Raw genomic sequence first — 20643 nt, forward strand, 5'->3', positions numbered from 1 at the left:
TTTTTCCTCCTTTTTTATTTATTATATTTGTGTTTTAATTTTACACATCAGCCATGGGTTCCCCTGTCCTCCCCCCTCCTGCCCCACCCCCATCTTTCCCCCACACCCTCCCTTCCATTCCCATCTCCTCCAGGGCCAAGACTCCCCTGGGGATTCAATTCAACCTGGTGGATTCAGTACAGGCAGGTCCAGACCCCTCCTTACAGGCTGAACAAAGTGTCCCTGTGTAAGCCCAAGGTTCCAAACAGCCAGCTCATGCACTAAGGACAGGTCCTGGTCCCACTGCCTGGGTGCCTCCCAAACAGATCAAGCTATTCAATTGTCCCACTTATCCAGAGGGCCTGCTCCAGCTGGGGGCTCTACAGCCTTTGGTTCATAATTCATGTGTTTCCATAAGTTTGGCTATTTGTCCCTGTGCTTTTTTCCAATCTTGGTCTCAACAATTCACACTCTTACAGTCCCTCCTCTTTCTCGACAATTGGACTCGAGAGTCATTTTTGAGGGTTTCTTTTTATCCTGCTCCCCAGTGGAAAAGGTGAAGACCCAGTGGGAGAGCACTCAGCATGGGGTGGAGCTGAGGAGGCAGCAGCTGGAGGACATGGTGGTGGACAGTCTGCGGTGGGATGACCACAGGGAAGAGACCGAAGAGCTCATGAGAAAATATGAGGCTCGCTTCTACATGCTTCAGCAGGCCCGACGTGACCCCCTTAGCAAACAAGTTTCTGATAACCAAGTAAGACTCATTGGATAGTTTTTGGTGGTGTCATTTGTTGGGCTTACTTCTTTTACATTGTTAACTAAGTAGGGCCTCTCATGTTTTCCCACGTTCTTAGACATACATGTTGAAATGTATAGGGATTGAATCACAAAGGTTTTGTTATTTTGGGAAGATATCTAAAGACACAGCGAACAGAAACACGCACTTGTACGAATGGAGCCATAATTAGCATCTACAGAGGAAACCTCATTCATTGACTTCTTTGGCTTACTCTGGAGATTGCTTTTACTTACAAAATTTCCTAAGACTTTCATTTGAATACTTCTGTAGTGTGTAAGTCAGGCCATAAGTCGGTGTAATTTTTCTAATGTCTATGTTTTATCGGTAGCAACAGCTAGTGATCAACTTCATTATAGTGTTGAGAATATTGAACAATTATGGTTTAAAGCGTGTTATTTAAAATTTCCTACTACAAGCATAGAAAATTTCTTGAGTTGGACATGTGGTTACACTTTGGTGTAACATTGTATTTTCCCTTCAGATAGCCTGGGAATGAAAATGTGTATTTAGGAAGAATATAGTAATCTTTTACTATATATATTACTATATTTTCTAAAATATGGGATGCAAATGGAAAACCTACAAATAATGCTTTAAATCTCCACACCTGAGCACTTTTCATGGGTATAATTTAAAATCCAACTGGCCAACTCCATTAGTTTTCTGAATTGTGTTTTGTGTTAATGGTACTTGTTGATTGCCTCAAAGTAATATCAAAGCGTTTGTACATATGACTAGAGGCATCTAAGTAAAAAATGGTCACCAGTATGCCCATCCTCATACCCAGAATGCAGTTGGCCTTCACATCTTCAGTATCCATGTCTACAGATTTTAAACTGAACACATATAGATATTTTTGTTAGCTTAACATTTTTCTTTGAGCACAACAATATGACAGCTTATTATGAAGCATTGATGTTTTAAGCTAGTGGTTCTCAACCTCCCTAATGCTGTGACTCTTTACTACAGTTCCTCATGTTCTGGTAACCCCTAACCATAAAATTACTTTTGCTGCTGCTTCATAGATGTAATTTTGCTACTGTTATGAATAGTAATGTAAATATCTGATATGTGACCCTTGTGAAAGGGTCATTAGACCCATAAAGGGGTCACAAACCACAGGTTGAAAGCCAGTGTTTTTTGTTTTTGTTTTTGTTTTTCCCGAGACAGGGTTTCTCTGTGTAGCTTTGGTGCCTGTTCTGGATCTCACTCTGTAGACCAGGCTGACCTCAAACTCAAAGATCCACCTGGTTCTGCCTCCTGAGTGCTGGGATTAAAGGTGTGCACCACCACCACCCAGCTGAAAGCCACTGTTTTAAACAATACAAGTAACTTGCAGGAGATTTACAGTGTACTGGAGGATGTGCACAGCTTATTGTACAAACACTACGCCGTTTAATATAAGGGGCACGTGTAGATTTGATATCCATGGAAGGTAAGCAAGGGTTTGGGAGCAGTCCTTTACAAGTACTGTGCACTGATTCTCTGCTACTCAAAGGAACAATGTGTATAGGTTTCTTCTGAAACCTTAAGGTGGATTTTTATTTTCACGATGGCTACAAAAAGTGTTAGTGACACATTCAGCTGTCATTTGGATTTCATGGAACTATCTTGATTGATTGAGAGACTCTTTCTGGTGTTGGGAAACTGTGAAGGGGCTGGTGTCCATTATACACTGAGTATTTGTGATGACATTTAGGCAAATGCCATCAAATCTTGATCCATTTGAACTGTTATATTTGCAAACACTCAGAGTGATCCAGGGGTAAGGAGCAGAGATTTCCACCATTCCAAAGACATAGTCTTTGACATGTCTCCAAACACGTATTGAAGAACTTAGTTTATTCTAATATGATTCATATCTCCTGAGAATCAGATATACAGCAAGAGGAATGAAGAGGTCAAAGGGCTTGAGGAAGTCAGGTACCTCAGATGGGTTACCTTTTATTATCACCCACTATGCACCTGATTTCTCAAGCACTTTCTCTTTTAAGGATTTATTTTTAATTATTTTTTTAAGTATGTATATGTGTGTGTTGGGGGGTGGGGGAGTGGGCATGTCGGCATAAGTGCAGGTAGCTGTGGAGGTCAGAAGAGAGTGTCCATCTTTTGAAGCTGCAGTTCCAGGCATTTTTGAGCTGACCCAGTGTGGGTACAAAGAACAAAACTTATGTCTTCTTCAAGAACAATGCATGTGGAGCCATCTCTCTAGTCCCTCCTCAGGCAGGCCTTGCCTTGCCTTGCCTTGCCTTGCCTTGCCTTGCCTTTCCTTTCCTTTTCTCCCCCCCCCCCCCCCCACTTCTAGAATTTCTTTGATTCATTTATTTTGGCTTAAACTTGAGAATTTGTCCTCTTATTTTCTTTCTTCTTGTGAGTTCTGTGTCCAAAAATGTGCTAAAACTTCCCAGGAATACCAGGGGTGGGTAGTACAAGTTACTGAGTGACCATTTCTAACAGCTATGCCTCAACTTATGCTCTAGCTGTTGCTTCAAGAAGTGGGTTCTGGCGATGGTGTCATCATGGCGTTTGAAAACGTCCTGCAGAAACTTCTGGAAGAATATGGTAGCGATGACACCAGGAACGTGAAAGAAACCACCGAGTACTTGAAAACATCGTGGATCAATCTCAAACAAAGGTAACTTGAAAGCCTTGGCAGGAACATGTACATTGCCTACTTGAGAATCCAATTTCCTTGGCTTTCTCATAGGTGAAATATGTTAATACTGGAAGTGTATTTTATTATTTTTTTCTACTTTTAAATTTCGATGAACAAAGTTCACATTGTTATACTTTGCGCAGAGTGTGTGTTTGTGGATGTTCTTGAAATTGTACAATGCATTTTTCTTTCAACCTCGCTAGTAATTTTTAAAAATTTTTTTTGTGCCATTTTGTGTTATTTGGAATACATTTTGTAGTTCTCTGGTCTGGAACACAGGTAGTTGTGACTACTTCAGGGTAATATTAGTATTGATTATTACTATAGTAATGTGTGATATTTGGCTGGAACATCTTCAGATGAGGAGCGGACACTATGGATTTACCACCTGACTTCTGAAATAATCCATGTGCAGAGTTTTGCTTAATTTATTATCTTTTCTTCCCATCATTGTCATCTAATCAGTATGTCTGGAATAACCTGAAATAACACATGTGTCATCTTGTAGGGTTTGAGAAACCGTAAGCAGTAGTTAGCATTTTTATCAGATTGTATGTTTATGTTCATCATCAGTTAAAAAGCATTTATTTATTTATTTATTTATTTTGGTTTTTTGAGACAGGGTTTCTCTGTGTAGCTTTGGTGCCTGTCCTGGAGCTCACTCTGTAGACCAGGCTGGCCTCGAACTCACAGAGATCTGCCTAGCTCTGCCTCCCGAGTTCTGGAATTAAAGGTGTGTGTCACCACTACCCAGCAAAGTATTTATTTTATATATCTTACTGGCAGTATCTGTATAGAAGTGGAATCATGGCTTCCCAAACATCTTTTCTATGCTCTTGTGATTTCCTGAAAATTATTTTGATATCAAACCATGTTTATTTTGCAGTGGATAAAGTTGATATCAGAGTACTTTCTGACATAATAGTTCCAATAATTTAATGGTAGCTTAGCATGGAAGAATTTTTGTCTCTACATTTGTTTCAGTGTGTGTGTGTGTGTGTGTGTGTGTGTGTGTGTCTGTGTGTGTGTCTGTGTCTGTGTCTGTGTCTGTGTGTCTGAGGTGTACATGTATCCATGGGTGATACTGCACTGGTGTAGAGTTCTGAACACAACATGGAGGAGTAGGTTCTCTTTTTCTACCGCGTGTGTTCTGGAGATTGAACTCAGGTTGTTAGGCTTGGTGGAAAGCATTGAGCCACCTTGTTGGACTTCAAGATGTCATTTTTAGTTAGAATCTTTAAAGTGGTTCTGCAACTCTGTGAAGAAAGAAGATTCTGAGGGGAGAGCATGAGATTGTGTATGTGTTAGAGATTTACTCAGGTTCCAGATAAATACTACAACAAACACAACTTTGCCAAAAGTTAAAGCTGAATGGCTATAATCTTGGTATTTTTAGCATCATGACACATTGATTGGATAGATCTTGTAACTAAGACAGAGAGGAAGGTGAATTAAAAACAGCAGTGAGTGAGGTAATCTTTAAAGCTGTTTTAGCCATTACCAGAAATCTCATGAGTAAGAACCATCTTTGCTTTTATTATAAACAATCTCCCCTCCTCAAAAAAAAAAAAATTTGACCACTTACTTGGAAATGTGCTATCTGCTTTGTTCAAGGCTTTTCTTGCCTTTTCTTTGTAAATATCTTAAGACAGCCCCTAGCTGCAGTTAAATTAGATGGAAGAGGCAATTAAAAATGAATTATGTTCCAAGGTGATCTTTCATTTATCAAAGTAGAGATGGCCACAGAGTCCCGGTTTGTTCTAGTTACAAGGACTTGCTTTACTTTAGTCTCTGTCTATATTATTTGAGAAATAAGTCATATTACTATGTAGACACAATTTAGATAACATTGTTATTTATACAGTTCAGGAAATACACCAAAACTGGAGCTCACAGGATCCTTCAGGAGTGACAGCTAGAGCTTCTATTTTGAAATTAAGTGTGTTTCACATCTTTAACTGTCCTAAATAGACATCTCTCGGGAATACATATACCAACCATTCCTGACTTTCTCAAGCAAGGTGTGAGATTATATTAACCTTTTTTGTTCTTGACTTTGTTGTTGTAAAGACAGATTAAGAAGTTTCGCACCCACTTTAGACCAGTATTTTAAAATTATCTCCCACTAGAAGCCTTTAGACAGCCCCCCACTTTGAAATTTTAATTAATTAGTTAATTATTTGGGGGGCAGAGCCTTCCTGACATAACTGAACTTGCATGCAATGTAGCTCAGACTAGGATAGAACTTTCAATCTTCCCTCATCAGCTTCGATCATTAGTCGTGGAGTGTACTGTGTGTCTCCTTGTATCCCATGCACTTAAGCTTTAGAGTAAGACAGAGAAAGGAGTACATTTTTCTAACCCCCCCCCTCCCCACTCTGGGCGTAGATCCACTTAACACCTCCTTTGAGAACCCGTGGGCCCACCTCACACTCCCAACATTCCGTGAAGTTTAATGCCATGTTCAAAGTCACACAGAACAGACACATGCTACTTTGGTAAGACTGAAAGCTGGTGATCCTACCCATGCTCTGAGTTCTGAAGCATGGGTGGGAATTTTAACAAGCTGCCGCCTCTCCTTGGTGATTTGAGTGTGTGTTGGCCAGAGTGGCTTCTCATCGTCCTTCTCTGCAGTAAGCACTTCAGGCTGCTCTCCTGCGGTTCTCCCAGCCTTCTTAAGAGACCAGAAGCGTCTTCATCAGCATCGCACTGGTAGCAAATGGGAGCACAGAGAAGGTAAACAATTCCTCAGGGCCGCACAGCTCGTCAAACATAGGCGGGATTAGAATTTGGGTCCTTTTGCCTACATAGCCAGGCTCTTGCTTTCTTTAGCAAGAGTTTAATTTTTCTTCTTTGATACCAGAATGTCAGCTATTGCTGGTGAATGCTCGCTCTGCGCACTTGCTCCTCAGAGCTGCCTGTGAGTGTTTACTGGTTCTTATCTGCCCTGTGTATAGAGAGCAGATCAGATTAAAGATACCGGAGCGTCTGTGAATAATATAGCAATCTCTAGCCCATGACTGTGCCATGCTGATGTCCCCCGACAGGCCTCTGTCATCACTTCCTCTCACTTTGCAGCTGTATTCTGAATATACATCATTGTCAGCAGAATTCTGCAGAGGTGAGGGGCTATTACACTCGCATATGCAATAATGTTGGTGGCTATAATGTGTGAAGTTTAATATCAGCTTTCAATGGCGACGTTTGGCATGAATTGAAATTGACCATTCACTGTTAAAGGTCCTCCTTCCTTTATCTACAATGTCAAAAATCCCCAACAACTCTGATAACAGAAAGCTGTCCTTTGATATGCGGTATTTATTATAGTCTTTATGTAGCTCAGTGTGAATGGCTTCCTCCTAGCAGCATACATTTTAGTATGTTTGTTTCCCCTAACCTCCCTGAAGATGATCTGCAATATAGATACAGTCTGCTTCCAATGTACAAAAATTCTTAGTTTTTTGTTTTCCTTTTTTTTTTTTTTCCTTTTGTTTTTGAGACAGGATTTCTCTGTGTAGCTTTGTGCCTTTCCTGGATCTCGCTCAGTAGACCAGGCTGGCCTTGAACTCACAGAGATCTGCCTGGCTCTGCCTCTCAAGTGCTGGGATTAAAGGCGTGCGCCACCACCGCCCGACTTGTTTTCCTTTTAAATACCACTTAACTAATTATTTATTGCAAATTTAGACAGTTGAAATGTGTTTGCACAAAGTGAAGTTTCCCTTATCTGAAATGCTTGGGACTAGAAGTGGTTGGGACTTGGAGACATGTAGTGACAGACATAGGAGATGACACTCCAATGACGTGACATGAAATGTATTATGCTGTAAATGTTCCTTGTAAGTTGGGGAGTGTAGCATGTATGAGGCCTTGTACCATTCCAGCACTATAATTAATTAATAAAACTTCATATGCTCCATATACATGTAACCTGAAGGCAATTTATATAACATGTTAAGTAGTTTTAAAAAAATGAAACAATTTTCCACTGTGACATCACGTTAGTAAAATATATGTGTGTGTATATGTGTGTGTGTGTGTGTGAGTGCACGCGCGCGCGTGCACACACACACACACACATTAGATTTCAGAGCATTTCAGGTGGTTTAGAAATAGTCAATTTATAGCAAATTCTGGAGTGTGGATGCCTGATTTGGGTCTGAATGGTTATTTAGCTCTATATTTGGGCTCCACATAGATAAGATAACAATTTATGTGTGTGTGTTTACACACACACACACACACACACACACACACATACATGCATATGTGTACGGAGGTATATATGCATGTATATGTATGTAAATAGAGTTATCCGTGCTGAAGGATTATAAAGGAAATCAGGTACTGTGGCTGTATGCTATGGTTTCTCAAGAGTCATTAATTAACTATGGAATTTCTCCTTGTCCTTACTCTACAAGGTCCTGTTCTCCTCTGTCTATTTTAAGGCGTTTCCAGGATGGTACAGGGAGAGGAGAGAGCCCGGTGTGAGGTAGCTGACAGTCTTTGGTTAAAGCCCACCATATGCATCTGCCATCTGTGTGACTCCTGAGCAAGTTAGGTCATCTCACTGAGTTTCCCTGACCCCAGTTCTAAATGGGAGAACATGTCTGATGTGTAGGACTACTGTGAGATCAGAAGTCACATCTAAACATTCTCGTTGCTTGGTCTCGGCTCCAGAAAAGGTTGCCTAGATTATCATCATGCTGCTGTGTCTTCTTCGTTGGTGATCACCCTTTGCAGAGCTTTGCATGGCTGATGTGCACAAAGTGGAGTCTGTAGCTGCTTGTCTGTCTTTCTGAACTGTTTCTGCTGATCCTCATGATAAAGTGTTGGATTATCTGCTTTAATGAATGCATTAGTGATACACTCAGTCTTTATTAGTCGATGAAACTTCTCTAAAAATCCAATTATCTTGGTTAGTGAAATCATCATACTTGCTTAATTTATGTTGCATTCAAGTGCTTTGTGCTAAAGCACAAATCCAACAATCCTGGGAAGAAAAGGGTTGAAAACTTTAAAGACTGCTGTTTGATGGGGAGCCATGCATAGAGTTCAAATTGATGAGCGGAATAGCTTTATTTTCTTCTTTTCAGATGATGCTGCCTTTTTCATTAGAACTTGTGGACTGGATGTAGTTTACAAGGACTGATAGAAATTTTGTGAACTCTGAAGACTGAGTCTGTGGGCTGGGGATATAGCTCAGCTGGCAGAGGGTTTTTCTACTGTATATAAAACCCTGGGTTTGATTCCCAAGTGTTGCATAAATTGGGTATGACAATCATCGCCTGTAATCTTAGCACTCAAGAGATAGGGAGATCAGGAGTTTAAGGAAATTCTCCTTTACACAGGGAGTTTGAGGCAGCTTGAAACATCTGAGACTTGGAAATAATATGCTGGGTGTTGGTGGCGCATGCCTTTAATCCCAGTACTCAAGAGGCAGAGTCAGGCGGATGTCTGTGAGTTCAAGGCCAGCCTGGTCTACAGAGCTGGCACCAAAAACTACACAGAGAAACCCTGTCTCAAAAAACCAAAACAAACAAACAAACAAAAAGAAACATTGAATTTGTTAGATTCTGGACCATGATCGCTTTCCCAGTGTGTTTTGCTGTGTAATCTCAAAGCTTTGATTTCATTTCTCTTTCTCAGTTAGTGCTTGCTTATCGCCTCTGTAAACTAAGTAAAAAGGATGGGCCTGGGTCTAAGCCTGGATCATTCTTAACTTTGGTCAATACCTTTCAAGAGTGGTCAATGAACGATATCGTACGGGGTTACCACTCATGCCTGACCTTGGTCAGGCTTGACCCCCGAGCTCATAAAATGAGCAGCTGCTACGCTGAGGTGCAGGTAGTTTTTTCCTTCTCGGTTGTTTACCAGTATGGGATTCAGAGATTTGGGTCAGCCAACTTGTTTTATCCTCTTGGAAGGTAACTTCTTTCCCTGGTAGCCACCGTTAGCTTTCAGTCTGGTTTTTTTGTTTGTTTGTTTTTGTCACTAGCATTGACAGTATGAAAATTATACTTTTCTGTATTTGTCTGTTCTGTCATTTAATATTCCGTGTATTGTTTTTTCTGCCCTTTGAAAAAAACAATGCCTTTATGAGCACTGTTTGTGGTACATGCTGGGAATGCCTCTATGTTCAGTTTGTATCAGCTCCTACGGGCAGACATTTTTCTCAGTTCTGTATCAAATACACTGGAGAGCTAATGGGCACAGTCTTGTCTTTTCCTTCATTTTAAAAAATTCTTTTATTAATCACTTAATTAAAGAACTGTTTATTAGCCTCTAGCCGGCCAGGCTCCATGAGAGTCCGGAAGGATCAATCTTAACTATACTTGTACCTGCGTCCAGAAAGCTTACATTCTGTAAGGTAAACCATGTAGTATGGGAGAAGTTGAGGGGGAAAAATCCATAATTATAGGGGGTTGTTTGGGAATTGTAAAATAAGTCAGCGGTACGGTGTTAGAATGGGACTTAGGAAGAGTTGGTAAACATAAGAAAGCAAACATCAGAGGCGATACTTAAGCTACTTCTGGGGGTTAAGGAAAGCCAAAGAAAGTTCCAGAATAAACAGCAGCTGTAAAAGTCATTGGGCCTGGGATGTGAGGGGAGAGGGGACAGAGGCTAGATATGCATTTTGTAAAGCTCAGGTGTTTCAATGTCATGAGTGTAACAGGAAGCTATTGGAGTGGTGAATATGGGGCTGGCACTGTTTGTATTGATGAAAATTTATTCTCTGTAGGTTTCATTTTGAGACTAGTTCCCTGGGGTGAATGAATAATTGGGAGGAGCAGAACGGAAGTGATTACTAGGTCTAGGTTAGAAATGGGGACATTGTTGGCTGTTGGGAATCCAGCCATTGATACTGTAGGCTCCACCTGTGTTTTGGATACTGCTTTGGTGGGTTAGCTATGTGGCTTGATACAGTGGGAATAATAAAAGATTGAATTTTATAACAGATATTGATCACCAAACTGGGAGACACTGCGGGTTTGGGGAAAAAAACCACTATGGAGGTGAGAAAGTGCAAACAATTTGTAGAAACAAGTTTAGAGAAGTGTGCTGTGAGGAGAGGCAGCCTGATTGGACAGGAATTGGGAGGAATTGAAGGCATGGTAATTTGGGGCCCAAGAGTTCCAGTTTCAGTGAAGGCCCGATGAGGGCTTGACCTGAGGAGACCGAGGTACAGGGGAGCTGGTTGGTTGTACAGTATGAGCTCCAGGGTTTGATGGAAGATGCCTTTGGAAGGTAGACTGGGGCATGTTGGGAAAGATTTGGAAGTATAATATTGGTCGATTAATGAAGACAAATGTGAGAAGTGATCTAGTTTTAAATAAGCAAGGAAGTAAATAAAGAAGACATGGAGAGATGCATCTTCTCATGGAAATGTCTGGGTGGTTGGTCTCTTTTGGGGTTGGTGGCAGTAGCAGCCCCAGGGGGAAGTAGCTGCTCTGGTGTGTCATATGTAACTGTGCATGATGAGTTGGAGGCAGGGGCTCTTCAGCCTTTTAAATGGTCTAGTATTAGTGTCTTCGCACACAGCCTCTTCAAATCCCATGGAATGATATTTTAAATGTCTTGGTAAAGACCCAGTCTCTATATAGCAAGGACTGCTCACCAGAAAAGCATGGGTATTTCAGCAATACTCACTGTTCACTTGAGTGCTTCCCCCCACCCGCACAGTGTGTGTTAGTATGTATTTCAGGAAAATGTTAATTTTGTTATCGAGGGAGTAAAAATCTGAAGAAATCACTCTAAGTTTTCTATCTGCCACTCAGACGATTGCCTCCACTTTCTACTCAGAGAGAGATAAATACATTGAAATCTTACACCACTGTAGAGGTCACCTTTTAAAACATCAAAATTAGCCACATACAACTGTGGCTTTCTTAAACCTCCCTTTGCATTTTGTAAAACAGACCTGTATTTGTAAGACCATTCTCTTTGACCAATTATAAGCAATACACACCCTTCATTGAACAGTATATTACATTTTACAGCTTAAAATACCAAATATTGCCTAACATCTTTAAAATGACATTTTCAAAAGCCTGCTATGTGGGTGGCCATATTTTATGTTACAAAACGGCTATCGGCTTATTTTATAGACTAGCAGGCGAGTTTTATTACAGATATCATGTGAAAGCTAAGAGTTCATATTTTAGAAAATGTTAGTTCCTTTTTATATAAATGATCACAAATCTGTCACCCATAGATGTCCTTACAGCTTCTAGGTGAAGCTATTTCTATTTTCTTTGTGTCCTATAGCCAGTTATTTCTTTTGTTTGAAGCATAAAAATACTTTAGCTAAAGTCCCTCTTTGTAGATTTCAAATGTTATATATCTTACATGTTTTCAGTCTATTTTTTTTTTTTTGGTTTTATAGGTTTAAAGGTTTAGATTTTAAAAAAGTCCCTGCCTTTGTCTTTTAAACAGAAATTTCCTAAAGTTAAAGTTAAAACCTATATTCCAGTCATAGTCTACTCCTTCCTCTATACCCACGCATCGGTTTCTCAGGTAGATGTCCTTCTACCTCTCTCTGGTCTTACCTGAGACTCATAAGAGTTGGGATGAAGACCTGAGCTTGATTCCCCAGAACCTAATGTTTGAAAAAAGTAAAAATAGCCAGACATGCTAGTGTGTACTTGTAATCCCAGGGCCGGGAGGCAGAGATAGGTGGATCCCTGGGGCTCAGTCGCCAGCCAGTGATGGGAAGTTCTAGCCCTGTGAGAGACTGTGTCAAGAAAAAAAAAAAAGACATTTCAGGAATGACCTCAGAGTTTGTCCTTTAGCTTCTACGCACACTTGTGCATCTGTGCACATACACATAGGTACCCTGGGGGCCATAGGGTTGATGCCTTCAAGCCTCTTTGCTGCCCCACACTTTGCTCATGGTACCACAAGTGACATTTCCTGTACAGATAGAGACTCTAATGAAGTGGAATTTGGAGCTAGCATGGGGCGACAATGGAGGAACCCCGGAATCAACTTCTATCATTGTAGTAATGGGTTGCACAGTTTGGAAAGGATCCCTGGGGTGTATGCTGTGGCTCTCTCGCTCATCTAGTCCAAGCTCTTCATCTTAAGAATGGCACAAATAAATCAAAGGTTTTAAATGATTCGCTGTAAGCTACATCCCCAGTGAGTGACAGAGGAGGAGGCAAAATTAGGCCCTTTTCTTCTAAGGGTAACCTACAAGGGGTATTAAAGGTAATTTATTAGCTTGCCTGGTTAATTGTATGTATATAGTCCTGAGCCTCTAATTTTAATCTTATTTTTCTTGTAATAAATCACCTATAGTTCCTTGAAAATGGATAAGTGATTTTTATAATATCCAGTATACCACACTAGCATTGGATCTAATTTAGAAATATAAAATTTAATTAACTAGGAGAGACTAACTGAACTGCATTCTACTAGAAACTTTATGCAAATTATATTAACCTGAGAAATCAGAGTACAAAGTGACATATATGAACTGTGATAACTTGTTTTTGTCTGTGTGGCTCTAGGAATGAGGACTGTGCATGCAGATGCAGTAGGCAAGCACTCTATTACTGAGTTATATACATATATTCATATATCCCTACTATAATTCATTGTAATAACATAGAGATCATTTAGACTTCTGCAAACAATTTAAATTTCAATATTCTTTTTTACAATTAAAAAGTTTATTGTTTATGTGTATGTGTGGTATATGCCTGTGTGTGTGTGCCCATGTACATTCATGTGGAGGCCAGAGGAGATCATCAGAAGTCTTCCCATACTGTTCTATCTTATTCCCTTGAGGCAGAGTCTTTCACTGAACCATTATTTCTTTTGTTTTATCTGAAGTTAGTTTTTGCCTTGTTTTTGAATGCATAATTATTTGGTTCCTCTTGCTAATTCTTCGCACATCTTTTCAGTAGCCCATCAGGATAATTTTCTACAAAGTTTACCATGTTAAGCAATATGTCACTTCTAATATTTTTATCTTGAAGGTTTCTCTCCAGCAGCCATGCTTTCTCAGCCTGCTTGCACCCATCATACTGAGTATGTCTCTTCTTCTCTCAATGTGTAATTTCTTTCTTGGATCTCACAGTTTGTTTTTCATTATTATTATTATTATTATTATTTTAGTTATTTCGTTTGAGTAAACCCTTTGTAAATTTTGTTCAGTTAATATAGGGTTACAGAGCAGTCAGAATAGCCATGTACTCTCTTCTCTCTGATCCCCTTTCTCATCATCAAAGAGCACCTCGTATTTCCTGGTGTTGGGAGTCTTATTTCTTTGGTTCTAGAATTTTCCTCCTTCATGATATGTGAAGTCTTGGCAGTCTTTAGGGAAAATGGTGTTTGCAAACAAATCTCAAAGGCATATTATGGCTGGATTGGCAGTTTATAAATATCATAATTCTGCAGTAAGGACTCTGAGGAATGTGGAACTATGGAAAACTATTTCTGCCTATAGTTTGTAGAGTAAGTGGGCAGATAAGAAATCTCTGTATATTGTAAAAGTGTAGTGTGAGACTAGATCAGAATCTAAGGACCTTTCTAGAACACACATGGTTATCTTTTATATAAAGTGGCTCACTGACCTTTCATAAGCCCACAGTGAGGAAATGTAATTAAGAAGGAATAGTCAAGAAGACACAGTCTCTAAACTTTAAAAGACAGGTGTGTGATTTTGTTAATGGAGATGGTGGGAAGCACACTGTAATGTGGATATAAAATTTTTACATGGTCATACCATCAATAATATTCTAGAAGGAACTGAAACATATTCCATGGATGTGAAGAGAATACAAAAGAAAAGTAGAGGATAAAATTGGGAAAAGAAATTTCTTTTCCCAAGAAAATTACAAGTAGGGTAATTTGGATTTATTTTCTAGACAAATGTGACTAGAGGAATTTTAGAGAGTGAATGCTGGTATGATTATATCATCTCAGAGTCACATGATTGGATTTACTGGAGGTTTTTTTTTTTTTTTTTAATCTGGCTTCTTTCACTTAGCAGAGTGAATGTGAGAGCTTGCCCATGTCATTGAACATAGTTTGTCTCGGTGTCTGAGTCATATTCCATTACTTGCACAGACCACATTTTACTCTCCAGTTCCTGTTTGGGTTGTTTGTGGTCCTGGGGGCGGGGGGGGAAGTCATTTGCTTTCACTCTCTTTGAGTTTATCTGCTTTAGAGGTTTCCCACAAGTGGGAACTCACAGTACATGTCATTGAGTATGTGGCTTCCTTCTCTTAGCATAATGTTTTTGTGGTACATGAATGGTAGACTATTTATTGGGACTTTTAAAAATTCTACAATTGAGTAATTTTTCATGTATTACCATATAATATTCCATTGATTAGTTCTTCTTTCATATGGTGAGCCATGGTATTGTTTCTGTATTATGAATAATAATGTTCTAAACATTGGTGTTTGAGACTTTGTATGGACATGCAGTTCCAATTTTCTTGGGTCTAAATAAATAGGACTAAAGTTGTTGGTGCCCAATTTTTAAAAATTAAGATTTATTTTAAGTTTTTGTTTGTGTGTGTGTGTGTGTGTGTGTGTGTGTGTGTCTGTCTGTCTGTCTTTCTGTCTGTCTGTCTGTCTGTCTGTCATCTGTCTGCCTGCCTGCGTAGAGGCCAGAATAGGAATTGTGCTGTATCCCTTGGAGCTGGAGGTCCAGGCATTTGTGGACTTGTTACTTGCTGGGACCCAAACTCCCATCCTCATGATTGTACATTAGGCACTCCTAATCACTGATCCATCCATCTTTCCAGCCCAGTACCCATTTTAAAAATGATTTGTGTATGTCTCACTAGGAAGCTTTGAGGTATATAATGTTAAATGTCTACTACGCAGATATATATCTTTTCCAATTCAAATAACTTCCAGTACTCTAGTTTTGATGTAGAACTAATGAAACATTCATAGAAGCTTATTTGTCCAGTGTCTTCTAAATATTGTTAAATATTAAATTAATATCACTAAACATTGTTATGGTATTAAAGATGTTAAAACAAATATTATTAAATCAACTTGTATTTACTTGGATTACTAGCAAGTGCCAAAAGTTATTATTTTCTTTGTAGTGTTGGGGATTGGGTGTAGGGTCTTGTGAATATTAGTCAATTGCTTTATCATTGAGCTTCACACATTAGCCCTTACATTATTTGTTTTTAAATCTTAAAATTTTTTTGATTTTGCTCCTTCCCATTCATTTGGTGATATATAAATATGTACTGATATTGCTTTTTGATTGACATCCCTTTTATGGCAACCCATGGATTTTGGCATAAATCTATGATATACAAATAAGTCTGTTAATGTACAAATATGATATGTAAAACACAGGCACAATTATTTGGTGGTATGGCTATGGTTTTGTTAATATTTCTATGTCTCTGTGTTGGTGTCTCATAAATCACTTACAATTTCCTTAACGTTTACTTTAGACCAACAGATGAAGAAATCACACAGTTACATTTGATGGCTTAAAGGGTGGCAGTTCCTCTGAGGCTAGCTGTTAATTTTGTCTTAGGTACTCATGATGTACCTTGTAAGTCACTGTGTAAGTCACAGAACTGTGTCTGCCACGTTGTTTCTTTCAGCATCACTGATAGACAGAGTGCCTTGGAGGCCGAACTGCGGACAATGCAGACTTCTCGTAAAGACTTGGAGAACTTGGTCAAGTGGCTTCAGGAAGCAGAAACCACAGTGAATGTGCTGGCGGATGCCTCTCAGCGGGAGAATGCTCTTCAGGACAGCGTCCTGGCCAGGCAGCTCAGACAGCAGATGCTGGTAAGTGTGTGGGGAGCCATGGGCAACAGTCTCCTACTGAACCCTGTGTGGCCACCTGTACATTGATTACTGTTTCAAGGTGAGGTTGTCCATTCATTCGGTTATGGAATACATGCTGTCCAGTGAATAACTGGCCTCTTAGATATGATCTACAGAATACTTTTATACTTAATATTAGGGTAAAGATCCACCTTATTTTATGTAAGTATTGATTGTGCATTTACAGGTACTCAAGGTTGCTTGGTTTTCTGTCATTTTAAGCCCTTGTACCATTAGTATTATTGAATATCAAATTATAAGGGTATTTCCCCTTCATATGAATGGAGAATTATTATATTATTATTATAATACTTACTATAAATATATATGTTTTATTTATAATACAATTATTATAAATACTTGTTATAGAAATTTCTCTGTGACTCATTTAGAGCCAAAGCTCTTAGGCTCAAAGGCAATATATATATATATATATATATATATATATATTCTTTATAACTGTGATTACATACATAGTCTGAGGTTCAAATCTCATTCTAAGAAATGTGATAATATTAACACTTTTCTTTAAAACAAATTTGGGTGATATTTTATGAAGCATGCCAAAATTTCTCTTCCAATTCCGAGTACCGGCACTTCTGTGCTCTTGAGTTGTCGTCTCTTATTTTGGGTATGTGGATTTTCCTTTTCTGATCAATCATAGATAAAACTTCTCAACTGTAACTCAATTCACAAGTTACTTCAGTGGGGACGTCTCCTGTGTGCCCCAGCTATACATCTTCTTCCTTCTCTATGCTGTGAGTTGTTTGCGAACACATGAATTCATCACATGAGCTCCTGTTTCCTGATATTCCAGTGAGCATGCATTCTACTGCCACTTGATGCCTCTTTTTACCTACCCTGGTTGGTCACACAGTTCTCTGATGATGGGGATGCTATTCTTGTTGTTCACACAGTGTTCTGGGAGTAGATCCTGAGCAAGTATGCTTGACTCTGATGTCTACAGTTGAAACCATTCTTGGGGATATTTTTCTCTTGAAACATCCAAAAGACTCTATTGTAAAATGTCATCAACTATGTGGGTCTGGATTAAAAGTCCAGAGACTTTCTTGGAACCATTATTCTTAAAGTTGGAGTTCCTGTGGGACTCCTAACAGTGGATGTGGGGTTGTCTCTGACTCTTTTGTCTGCTCTTGGAAGCTTTTCCCCCCTACTGGGTTGCCTCATCCATCCTTGATATGAGCGTATGTGCCTAGTCTTATTGTAACTTGTTATGCCGTGTTCTGTTGATATCCCTGGGATAAGAGGAGGTGGCAGGGGGACTGGGAGGAGTGGAAGGAGGGGGAACTGCAGTTGGAATGTAATATATGAGAAAAGAATAAAATACTTTCTAAGTTAGGAATAATTGTCATTCAACGTGTTAAAATATGAGTGCTGTAGCTGTACTGCCCCACCCCATACAAATTAAAAAAACAAAAATCACACAAAATGAGTTTGAAAATCCTCTTTTAAAGCAAACCTGTTTAGAATGGGCTTATAGATAACTCGCTCCTATGTGTGAAGACTGTCACTGTTTCATAGTGAGATGAAGAAGAGTCAGAGAGGCTGTGAAGAGTGGCTTTGTAGGCAATGCATTTGCCACAGAGGCATGAAGACTTGAGTTTGGATTCCTTTATTCATGTAAAGAGCCTAGTGTGGTGGTAGTCTGATGGTCTTGTGGTGTGTCTCTAGCCCAAGCTGTGTGGGTAAAAGGGTGGAGATAGGTGATCCCAGAGGCTCAGTAGCCACCAGGTCTACCACAAACCATGGACTCCAGCTTGAGTGAGAGGTCATGTTTCAAAAAATGGAGAGTGATTGAGGAAGACATTTGATGTTATTCCACATGTTCATGGATGGCCAAGTACAGCCACATAGACACATGCACACAAAGGTTCCCCCCTCCAACACAAAGTTTAAAAGGAAAGGAAAAGCAAGTAGCAAGAAAATCGTCTGTTTGCTGGTTGCTTATTCATTGCATACAACTTCTGTCACTGGGTGACTGTGGTGGCTATTGTGTTCCCCAAAATATTGTGTTCCCCAAAATAAACATATCTGGGGTCAGAGAACAGACAGCCACTAGAACAAAGCCAAAAATGATGGCTAGAAAATGGGAAGAGTAAGCCATAACAGAAGTTGGGCAGTGGTGGGGCACGCCTTTAATCCCAGCACTTGGGAGGCAGAGCTAGTTGGATCTCTGTGTTCAAGGCCACTTTAGAAACAGCTAAGCATGGTGACCCATGCCTTTAATCCCAGCAACCCAACCTTTAATCCCAGGGAGTGGGGTCAGAAAGAGAAAGGTATATAAGGTGTGAGGACCAGGAACTAAGGAGTAAAGCATGTAGTTAGTTAAGCATTTGGTTAAGCATTTTGGCTGGATAAGCATTTAGGTTTTGGAGCAGCACAGTTCAGCTGAGATCCATTCTGGATGAGGACTCAGTAGCTTCCAGCTTGAGGAAACAGGATCACCTGAGGAACTAGTAAGGTGAGATAGCTGTGGCTTGTTCTGTTTCTCTGATCTTCCAGCATTCACCCCAATAACTGGCCTCGGGTTTGAGTTTCATTAATAAGAACACTTAAGATTCATGCTACAGGTGACAGTGTGACTGTGAAAGCATCCAAGTTAAATGTGCTCTTTTGTCTCACCCTCTGGTTTCTCAGAATGTGACCATTAATGTGAATTGCTAAGATAGTTTGAGGTCATCTGGATTTTAGGAGTCTATAGCCAGCATTCAGCGTGGGTAAATGGTGGACTTTGTTGCCTACTTTATGGTTTAGGCAACTATAAGTTTGAGCTACACATGTTCACAGATATTTAATTTATGTAATGGTGTTCATTTCAGTGCTATTTAGACGATGCACTCCAGTAAGCATCAAGTTACAGTGAGGAAAGAAGGCTCCAAATGAACCCTGCTAATGACTGCCACCAGCAGAACACAGACCCGTTGCCGAGTCTAATGATGTTTTCTCACACATTTTCTCTTAGGATGTATTCTTACCATAGCTCCAGCTCCTCTCAATATTTAATGAATATTCAAGCTATGGGAGAAATAAATTTAAATAGAAATGCTAGGAATCTTTTAAATAAAAATAACTAAGCTGAAGAGTCCTTGTCTTATGGCAAATGGTGACAAGCTGAGAAGCTGCTGGCTAAAATATGAGAAGATAACGTATACGGTAATTGCTTCTCAAAAATAATTTAATGTTGCTAAAATAGTCTGTTTGGGCTCATGTGAAGGAGGGCCTTTGCTAACAGCTGAGTCAGATGCCTGTGTATCTGAAGATAAATGTGCATTTATTTGCAGATGTCTCACCTTATGGTAATTTACATGGTTTTCACTTTTGCTCCTATACTGGATGCTCAGCTCTCCCTCTGTGTTTTACTTTAAAAAAAAAAAAATGCATGACTTCGTTTTTTTGGTACCTTACAGGTGCATGTTTGTTAGAGACAGTACGTTTGAGCATTTCTGAGATAAAGGAATTTTACTTTTCCCATGGGCTTGTATATTATTCTTATTTGTGTGAGTGATTTCAAATGGAAACTTGTTCAGAAATGGAAAGGTGTTTGAAGAAACCAGAGAAGTCCTGAAATTATGAAGTAAATTTGCTGGTGTTGAGCTACTGGTAGTGGTGAGCCACTTGAGATTTCTGTGAAAGTTCTGGTGGTGACTTTAGCGTATTTGTGTTACATGATCAGGGGATGGATGGATCTATCCTGTCATCTATCTATTTATGATCTATCTATCTAATGATCTATGATCTATCTGTCTGTCTGTCTATCTATCCATCTATCTATCCTGAGATAACATGTTCACTGTTTATATTTGATTCATGTCTTGTGCCAACCAGATGTTAAGCCACAGAGGTATTCCATGGAGATACAATATATAAACCATGTTCAGTTTAAAGATGATCCTAGATATATTTTAATAAAGAAGGGCTTGGGAACATAATAGCAGAGGAAGACTTTCTGGGCCTATGATTTTCAGCATGCCATTTCTGTTAAGGACAAGTGATCATTTGGAGTCTTATATTTATGTTTTGGATTTTTCTCCTCGATAAAGGTTTTTTGTTTTTTTTTTTTTTTTTTTTTTTGTTTTGTTTTGTTTTGTTTTGTTTTGTTTTAGCAAGAGAAAACTTAATCTTGAGGACTTGAAGGAAAGAGAAGCTCCTTGAGAGCTGACCAGTACATGGAGGGCCCTGTGTACCTGGCTACATATTTTATGTTTAATCTGCTGGTGAGGGGAGATGTCATAAAGGGAATTAAATGTAAAAGGGAAAGTGAAGTGATAAAAGTCTTGACTTACAGGAAGCTAGCTGATGGCATTGTTAGGAACAGATTCGTACTCCATGACAGAAACAAGGAGCCTGCTAAGATACTCAGGTAGCTGTG

General features: G+C 39.4%; 1 protein-coding gene across 4 annotated transcripts in view; it reads left to right on the forward strand.

Annotated features, from left to right (window-relative positions):
- Utrn (utrophin) overlaps positions 1–20643 on the forward strand; it is a 495948-nt gene that overhangs the window by 239478 nt on the left and 235827 nt on the right. For all 4 annotated transcript variants that reach the window (XM_036169031.1, XM_036169034.1, XM_036169032.1 and 1 more), the window contains 3 exons: positions 528–733; positions 3259–3413; positions 16025–16214. In XM_036169031.1, the coding sequence (XP_036024924.1) occupies positions 528–733; positions 3259–3413; positions 16025–16214 (551 nt within the window). The remainder of the gene's footprint in view (positions 1–527; positions 734–3258; positions 3414–16024; positions 16215–20643) is intronic.

Source organism: Onychomys torridus, chromosome 19 (assembly GCF_903995425.1).
Source record: "Onychomys torridus chromosome 19, mOncTor1.1, whole genome shotgun sequence".
Classification (NCBI taxonomy): Eukaryota; Metazoa; Chordata; class Mammalia; order Rodentia; family Cricetidae; genus Onychomys; species Onychomys torridus.